This window comes from Phalacrocorax aristotelis, chromosome 23, assembly GCF_949628215.1.
Source record: "Phalacrocorax aristotelis chromosome 23, bGulAri2.1, whole genome shotgun sequence".
In the NCBI taxonomy this organism is placed as follows: domain Eukaryota; kingdom Metazoa; phylum Chordata; class Aves; order Suliformes; family Phalacrocoracidae; genus Phalacrocorax; species Phalacrocorax aristotelis.
In genome coordinates this window covers 5,983,837-5,992,827 of record NC_134298.1, presented here as the reverse complement: position 1 = coordinate 5,992,827, position 8,991 = coordinate 5,983,837, and the positions used below count along the sequence as shown (strand labels likewise).

Genomic DNA, 8,991 nt, shown 5'->3' with positions numbered 1-8,991 from the left:
GGTGCTGCCCTCGGCTCCTGCCCCCACCCTGCGGCAGCTCAGTTCCCTGCCTGTGAAATGGGGCACGGCTGCTGCTCTGCCCCCCCGGAGTGTGGGGACCGTCAGTGCGATGGATGTGAGACAGCAATGGATCTGCAGGCAGGCCCTTCTGAGCAGCTCTCAAACTGCAATAATGCTTATTTACTCCTCATCAGCAGAGCAATCAGAATTAAAAGGTCACCCCATCCTCTGGCCCTCCCTGCAGCGGGACTGCGGGAGCGAGCCAGGTTTCAGGGATCAGCAGGAAGGACAATTAATCCTTGCTGCCAGCAGTAATCATGTTTGCTTTTCCAGCGTAGCATCCTCCCATCCCTACACCCTCCTCGTGGCCCCAGACCTCCAGCTTCAGGTCTAGCACCCCTGTGCTGTCCCTGTGGCAGGGAGGAGGGTGCATCTCCCCTGCTGTTCTGGGTCCTGGCATGCAGAAGGGCTGGGCAAGCTTCCCAGCCCTGCCACTGACCCGCTGTTTGCCCTTGGTCATGTCTCCTCGACTCTCACCTTCTATCTGTGTCGCCTGTATTGACTCAAAGCTCTTTGGAGCATGTTCTACCTCTTCCCTGTGGTGTTGACTCAGCATGGTAAGCATGGTTGGTGTGCCAATGCAAGTAACACGCAGGCTACAGATGATATAGGCATGATATAAACGTGAAGGGAGAGATGCCCTTGGCCCCAGACTAAGGGAGGAGGGGGAAGAAGCCAGCCCTGCATGTGTGGTGTGCGGGAGCCAGCCCAGCCGCCCCGCTCAGCGCTTTCCAGAAGTGCTCGGCAAAGAGGAGCAGGATTTTTTTTGGGGATCGTCAATGGCAGAGCGTGCAATGAATCCTGCTTGCTTGTGCCAGCCGTGACTCACGGCTGCGGCTGTAGGAGAGCCTGGAAGGGCTCCAGCCAGGAGATCAGCACTCCTGAGTTTCTCCCTTCTTGCCCTGCGGCTGCTGGGCTCCGAGCCAGGAGCACTGCTGTCCCCGTCCATCTGTGCCTCAGTTTCCCCATCTGCAAAAATGGAGATAAAGCCTGCCTGCAGGTCTTTGGCGTGAGGTTTTCTGGGGTCTACAGCCCCTTCCTACCCGGGGCTGTCTGGGCTGCGGTTTTAAGGCTCGAGAGGTTGGAAGTCCACGAGATAGCTTTTAGGATGCCAAAATGAGCTGGTGCAGCTGGCTGGGGAGAAGCACTGGGGATGGAGGATGGAGGGAAAAGGGGTGAGTTTGCAAAGCCTCTTCCCAGCACTGAAAAAGAGGGGAGAGACCTGGAAAGGTGGGAAGGACTGAGACAGGTGGGGCTCTATGGCAGGAGAGGCCGGAGCTGGGCAGAGCACGTGCCATCATCAGCCATTAGCTGGGATTGCTCTGCCACAGATGTCAGGAGAAACTCCCCTTGCAGACAGGCAGCGTGCAGGCAGCGTGCAGGCAGCAGAGAGCTGTCTCCTGCACAGGTGAGTCGATTTTTTTCTCCAAGCAAGGTGGTTTAATTGGCTTCTGTCTAGTTGATCAGCAAAGTGCCCTTTGGTGGCTTTTTAACTCTGTGTAAATCAGGTTTCTTGGAGCAATGCTGAGGCTGCGGTGGTTTCAGCTGGATATTTAATACTTCTGACAGGTAGAAATGCAGCTCTTGGCTCTCCCATGACTGTGACCGGGGGCCAGGGTGCCAGTGTCCCCGTAAGTGCATGTGCAGGTGGTTTCAGGATGCTGCTGGGGTTTGCTCTTAAATGCATTTCGGGCCTGTTGGGTGGCAGCTCAGCTGAAGGGGATCCTCGCAGGACAGTTCGGGGCTGTGCTGGGGGGTCGTGGTCCTGCAGGGCTGCCTTGGATTGGGATAAGACTGAGCTTTGGGGTACCTGTGGCTGGGCCGGCATCTGCCCCAGGACCTTGGGGGAAGAGGTGTGCAAACACCCCCTGAAATGCAGGCGCAGCGATGGTCTTGATTAGCTTGGATGGTCCAAGAGGAGCTGGTTTGTGCCTCTGGCACCTCTCAGGTCTTTGCTGCATCCAGTGTCGTGTCCTGGGGACCAAGACCTTTGTGGAGGGGCTCTCCTGTGAGCCCTGGGAGGTGGCTGCAGGTTTGCTTTACCCGAGCTCCCCCAGGTCTGGTGTGGGATCAGCCGTGGGCCAGCTCTTGCAGGCTGGGCAGGACTCGGGGTGGCCGTGCCCGGGGCTGGGCAGGTTGGTGGCAACGGGTGGGCGGGTGGGGGCAAACAGGCCCTCACATCCTCAGCACCGAGCAGCCCTGGTCCCCCGTACGTGTGTACTGGCTCACCCAGGGGGGCTGGGAGCACGTGACGGGCTCCGTGCGCGGCCCCGGCAGCCCGCGGCACGCCGGCAGCCCGCGGCACGCCGCCGGTGGGCCCTGGCTTTGGCCGGGCAGGGAGGGGGTAGCGCGGCAGTCTGCAGGCGCTGACGGCTGTGCATGGCTGTGCACTGGCTCCTGGCTGCCAGCCCATGTGATGTGTTTGAGGGGGCACGCTGACATTTCAAGAGGAAGAAAAAAAATAATACCCAGAGACCCACGGGGAGCTCTGAAACGCCTGAGCCAGAAAAGAGATCAAGAGAGACAGACATCCGCACGGAGGAGAGGAATAAAACCGGGCAGGGGGGAAAAGTTGCTGGGGTAGGGAAAGGATGTGAGCAAAAGCGTTGGCTTGGAGCCGGGAGGATGCGATGGCCGCTGGCAGAGAAACTGGGGCAGTGACTGCCAGCCATGGAGACAGCCCCACCGCCTGCCCGCCGGCCGAGCGCCCCTCGCTAGCTCGGGGACAGGAGGGGGCACCGGCGGGCGCCGGGAGCTGGGTGACGGCAGACCACCGGCTCGGGAGCTCCTGCATCCCTCCGCCCCGTGCACCGGCACCGCTCTGGCTCCGCTTCCCCGTGCGGAGGACTCGGCTCTGGATGTAAGGCGACAGCCACCGAAGGGTTGAGCGCCAACCGATCGCTGCACGCGGGCTTCCTCGAGGTCAGTGCCGTGTAATAAGGTCGGTAACAATCCACCTAGTTGCTCACTTTGGCTGCATACATGTTTAATAATGAACCGATTCTGTATTTAATTAACATGAACAGCTAATGCAACTGGATACGTCTCCTTAGATTTAACTTGACAGAGACGGTGTGTTGCTTTAAATGCCAAGTGATTAGTAAAACCATATTTAATTTGGTTTAAACATATGCGATAAGATGCATGTGTTTGTCGCACAGATTTTGGAGCCGTGCTCCGAGCCGTCTCCTGGTTCCTCTTGGCTGCCTGGGTGCGACCATGCTTCCTCGCTGGGCAAAGCATCCCTTTGGCGCTTCCCCCAGAGCCGCACCGAGGCTGCGGGAGCAGGAGAGACCCGCCGAGCCCGGGGACTACAGGCTGACTCCGTTGCTCGTGGGTATGGACTTTGGGGGGGGGGGGTACGTGGGAGGGAAACGCGGGCTCCGGGGGCGCCGGGTGATGCTGGCCCCTCGGGGACGGTCCCAGCCCCACGCAGGTGGGCTCTGCCCTGGGAGGCGATGGCGCAGGCTGGGCTGGATGCCCGGCGCTGGTGGGAGGAGGCAGGCAGGGCTGCAGGCAGCTGCCGCTGCCCTCCTTTTGCTTGAATAAACCTCGCTGCCTGGACAGCTTCTGACTGGTGCTGGTGGAAGGGCTGCGGGGTGAAAGGGCTGTAGCTTTCCCTCTGGCGGGCCCTGACGGGGTTGGGAAAGGTGGGAAGCAGCGCGAGGGTTTGCTCAGCGCTGGCAGGGATGGGGAGGGATGGCATCCGCCCCCAGGGATGCTGCAGTGGCCTTGCCCTCATGCCACCCACCACAGGACGTGGGGCCCTTTTGAGGTGGGATGTATCGGGGGATGGGGTGAACTGGGCACCTTGGTGTCCTCGTGCCCTGCGGACGGGGGGACACGCATCCCAGCTGCATCCCTGTGCCAGGGTCTGTGCGCCAGGGTCTCCGATCGGGCTGACAGCAAAGCCCGGGAGGATCTTACCCCATGTTTTCAAATTGTGAATGCGTTTTCCTGCATCAAAGAAGCTTTGGACAGGGATCAGAGCAATTTTTTTTCAGCATTTTTGATTTTTAACTAGCTGTGACTAACCAGGCTGGCACAGCAGGCTGTGACCAACCACCTACGTGCTACCTGTGCGCTTATAAATAGGGTCTGTTCTCCACACCCCATTTGGAGCATTCCTGGGCTCCTGAGCCCCCCCATAACAAGAAAACTGCTTCTTCCAGCCTCTCCCCCGCAGCTGCTGGAGCGTAGCATCACCCCATCTCATGGCAGGAGTCACCCAAAAAGGCAGTGCCCCCCCAGTTCCAGCCCGGAGGCTGCGGGAGCCGGGCTCGGTGCTGTGGCCAGAGCCGCTGAGCTCTGGGCTGTGCGTCCAAGCACGTCGCGATGGTGGCGGGAGCCAAGTCTTCGAAAGAGTTGGGTCCTCCTGTGCCAAGGCAGAGACGGGCCAAGTGTTGTGCCGGGCTGAGCACAGCGCAGCTCTGCCTGCAGCAGCCAGCATCGCCGTGGTCCCTGGCGTGCCAAGCTGGGGAAAATCCCCCTCCCAGGTGATTTCTCACGGAGCTGAGCTCTTTGGTGACTCCAGGCGGAGGCTCTAATCCCAGGTTGCAGGGCAAGGGCTGGAAAAGCCACGGGTTTGGCTTGAATTCTTCCCTTAGTGCCTTTCTTGCGAGCCCCCCTCCCTGCAGGGATGCTGGAGAGGTGGTTCCCACCCTTGGCCCTGCCGTGCTCTTTCTGATGAATTTGCTTTTAATGAGGTGCAGCTCATAGTCGAAGCTCCTGTCAGGCAGCTTCGGCCTCCTGCCGGCGAGCGAGCGGTGAGCATGGCTGCGCTAATGGCAGGAGATGAGAGGAAGTGATTAGCTTGCTTGAAAAATTGCACGAAGTGCATTTAGCAGAACCGCAGCGCTGGCGCGGTGCGTTGCTGCGTGCCAGGCAGGGGCATCGCCCGCTCTGCCCCGAACCCGCTCTGCCCGCCTGCTTTCCCCTGCATGGGAGCTTTTTTGTTTCATCCTTTAGCCTTCCTCGCCATCGACTTGTTGCTTTTTGTCTCTGCCTTTTGATTGCAAGCTCTCCGAAGCAAAGCTCGCCTGTGTTTCCAAGCTGGCGTGGTAACGCCTGGGCTGCCGGCATGCATCCCCCGTGGCTGTCCCCGAGAGCAGGACGCAGCCTGCAAACAGCCTCGTGCCTGGCTCTCGGCTCTTATCTTGCAGTTGCCTGTGGCCACGGGCCAGGCTGGAGGGTCCTGCCGCCAAAGCCCCCTCCCGCTGCCGCACCGTGCTGCTCCTTCGCATCTCTCCTGTCATGGAAGCGGTTGAGGTGGCCTTGCTCTGTTTAGTGACTTCCCTCAGTGTCTCATTAGAGGGAGGAATAGTCCTGTCAGGAATTGATTTTTTGATCATGCTGTGTGTCCCATGCAGACCACCCTCCTCTTCCTCCTCTCTGCAAGCCTCCCCCTTGCCCCCTGGCTGGCTCCGTGGCCTCCCTGCGCCTCTGCCCTCTTGCTCTGCTTGGCAGAGAGATGACAATAAGAAACAAATCCAAAGCCCTGATCAGACGAGGTCCTGCCTCCAACCGAGGAAATACGTGCAGCCGCAGGTTATCGGTGAAGGCTGGAGCCTGAGCCTCCCGCTCCCGGGGGGCCGGCAGCCGCTCTCCCAAGCTTTTTCTGTCCATCCATCCCTGGAGCAGTTTCGCAGAGCATGTGGACACTCATCTTCCCTGCACTCTGCTACATCAAAAGCTGGTTTTGGGGCCATTTCCTTCTAATTGGACCCAGTTCTTGCTTGCAGCAGGACCCTGGCCCCCCGCCATCACCTCCCCATGCTCCCTGTCCTCCCACACAGCGCCTCTCCCCATCTCCCTCCCTTTGCTATGGGCTAAAAAGACCCATCGATTTGGTGTCTTGAAGGGCAGTTTATTGCTTTCCTGATGCCTCATAGATTGGAATTGATTTCCAGAGCAATTTGCCTGGGCAGCTCAAGGTGGGAGCTCCTGGGACCCCTGTACTGCGACCCAGCTTTGCAGGAGCGCAGTGGGCGCGGCTGCATCACTGGGGCTCTTCTTGAATTGAGGCACTGGTCGGTGCTGGGAATCCTCCAGGGAGACCCGCGGGGCAGGGTGGCTTCTCGGAGCAGCATGAATTCACCTGTCTGCAGGGTAAGGGGGATGGGGACGGCAGCTTTGCGGGTGATGGGGGCTCCGGGGTCCCAGGTCGTGCCACCATCCTGGGCTCATCCCAAAGGCTTCTCCCCCTGGGCTGAGCGTGAGGGAGGACCTGGATTCACAGGGAGACTTGGCTCCGCTTCACTGCACGACTGAGGGTGAGTCACTGCCCCGTGTCCAGGCCCACCCTGCACGGAGGCAGACGCTGTGCTCGAGTGTCTCAGCGTGGTGGTGGGAGTCAGCGGGCGCTGCCAAGATGCTGGGAAAACTCCGGGTCCTCTGGTGAGATGCTAAATGCTGATCCAGCGAGGGCACCGCGCTGGGCACGAAGGTGGCATGCGGCTCTGCCTGTGCGTCTCCCCTGCTCTGACACTGGGTTCAACCCCCTCATGCCTCAGCATCCCCACCTGCAGCCAGACTCAGGCACTCTGGGGCAGGCTCCTTCCTCCCCCAGCCCCGTGCCTCAGTTTCCCTCTCCCATCCGGGGGCCAAGGGGGGATCCCCAGGCTTGGACCTGGCTGGCGCCGCCCGGGATAATCGCATACCAGTTGCCAGGCCGCCGGCTGCACTGCCTTGAATAGCTGCTGCTGCGTGGGTGGGAGAAGAGACCACAATGTGGCTTGTGTTTATGCTGTGAAGAGCCTGGCCCCTTCCATCCTCTCCTCTCCTTTATTTTTATCTGACGTTCCCGAGCCACTGGCATCTCCCCAGCCCCTGTGCCATCCCTGCCAGCTGAGGATGCGGCCTCTTGCCAGGGCACGCGGGGCTCCGTTCCCCTCTGGTCCCCGGCATGGAAGGCGCTGCCCCAGGCAGGGATGCTCTCCATGTGCAGAGGATGCTGCGGGCTTTGGTCTCCTGCCAAAGGCTGGGGAGGAAGCTGATGGCAGGGGAAAGGTTAGCCCCAGCTCTCCCAGCTGTGCGCCATCGTTCCCGTGCTGCCTTGCCCTTCACGAGCTCGTCCTCTGTCCATCTTGTTTTCCCTTGCCTGAGTGAGGGCTGCTCCTTCCTGCCTTCCCACTGCTGTGGGGTCAATGCTTCCCACCGCTGTCCCAGGAAATTCCCAATCCATCCTGGGGGGCCTGAATGGGTGGGAATAAACCCTCGCTTGGGTGCTGCCCTTCCTGCAGGGCAATGGGGGCATCGCTGCCCACTGGCTGCCTCTGGAGCATCCCCTGGTGCTACCAAGCTCTATTTACCTGGCCCGTGGCACAAGTCCTGTCACATCTGTGCTGCTGCAGGCATCCAGAGCAACCCGGCTCCTGCCACCAGAGGAGGGGCGTCCGGTCTGCCCATGAGCCCCAGACCTCGCCCTGGCATCTGTAGCTCCACCAGCTGCTGAGCTCGATGCTGCAAGGGGAAAGTGGAGCTGCTTAGTCACCATATGATCAGTCACACAAGGCTCAGCCACTTACAGACCCCCTGTTTGCCTTGCAAGCAGAGCCCACCCCACTGGGCTCTTGCTCTTCAGCATCACGGCCGCCTTCTGACCCGCACGCCCATCTGCCAGGAAGGGTAGGGGTGGCTCCCAGCTTGGAGCTGGCAGGAGATCCCGGGGAGATGCTGAGCCAAGGAGGCAATGTGAGGAGCAGGAAGGACAAGGGCCAGTTCATGCTTTTCAGCGGCTGCTTCAGTGGAAAGCCTGCACTGCGCGCAGGCAGGGGACGGGCAGCGTGGTGGCAGGGAGCCCTGCCTGCAAAAGCAGCTGCAGGATGAGGAGGGCAAGGCTGGAGGAGCTCCTTGGGGCGGCGGGTCCCCTTCCCTGGGTCAGAGCATGGGGGTCAGCCTGGCCCATGCGCCCCATCTCAGAGGAGGCATGTGGGGATGGGGCTCTGGGCAGGTGGGTGCTGGTCCAGATCCTGAGCGCAAAGTGAGCAGCTGGGTGTGCTGGCCCTGCGCTTGGCACTGCTGCCCATGGGAGTTAGGAGGTGAGCTTGTCTCTCATTTCCATGTGCACGCGTGGGTGCGATAACACCTGGTGAGGTGGGAAGTAGCTGCCGCTTTTCACAGGGCTGGCCAGATGGGATTTCTCCTTCCGTTTGGGTTTTGACAATGACATGGGAATTTATCCGGTTGTTTCTCTACTTCCAAAGTAAAGGAGCTGCTTGTGAGGGCAGTGTTGGGGAGAGATGACAGCTGGACCGCCCTGAGCTCCAGCCGGGGAGGAACCAGTGTGCACCAACACAGCGCATGGCTTCGGGCCGGCTCCTCATCGCCCTGCAGCTCCAGCAGCATCAGCTGGGTTGGTGCTAGCGGGGCGCAGGCAGCGTCCAGGGCACGTAGGAGCTGGGGACAGGCAGGGCCAGGTCTGCAGAGCTGCATCCGGACTGCCACCGCGCACGGGCACCGTGCCCCTGCCTGCCTTCAAGGAGCCAAGAGTGTCCTGGCTGCGGCGTGGGTAGCGTGGGGCCATGGGGTCTGCGCTAACCCGGCTGGGAAGTTCCCGATGAAATAGTCGGCGGGTGGTGTTTTATTTTCCTTGGTTCCGCTTGAATTTGGGAGTGAAAAGCATGGCGGGGAGCCTGCTGCTGAGCCTGGGCTAAGCCACAGCTCGGTGCTGTGGGTGGGACCCTTGGGAATGGGGAGAGGAGGTGGGAGACCTGCATCCCTCACCTCCCGGGGGGCTGCCGGGCATAGCACGGGCACGGGGGAGGTTTGTGCCGGGACAGATGTTAATGGTCCCTTGTGGGTGGCCTTGGCATCTCCTGGCTTTTCCCAGGAGGTTTGGTGCTATGTCTCCATCAGCCTGGGAGCAAGAGGATGGCAGGGAAGCCTCAGCCCAGCCGCCCATCAGCTTTTGCTCTTTTTATGGCCTGGCAT

General features: G+C 60.7%; 1 protein-coding gene across 3 annotated transcripts in view; it reads left to right on the top strand.

Annotated features, from left to right (window-relative positions):
- Positions 1-3,227: 3,227 nt before the first annotated feature.
- The window catches only part of SRCIN1 (SRC kinase signaling inhibitor 1), a 60,046-nt gene continuing 54,282 nt past the window's right edge, over positions 3,228-8,991 (top strand). For all 3 annotated transcript variants that reach the window (XM_075116981.1, XM_075116980.1, XM_075116978.1), the window contains exon 1: positions 3,228-3,397. In XM_075116981.1, the coding sequence (XP_074973082.1) occupies positions 3,280-3,397 (118 nt within the window). In that variant the 5' untranslated portion in view covers positions 3,228-3,279. The remainder of the gene's footprint in view (positions 3,398-8,991) is intronic.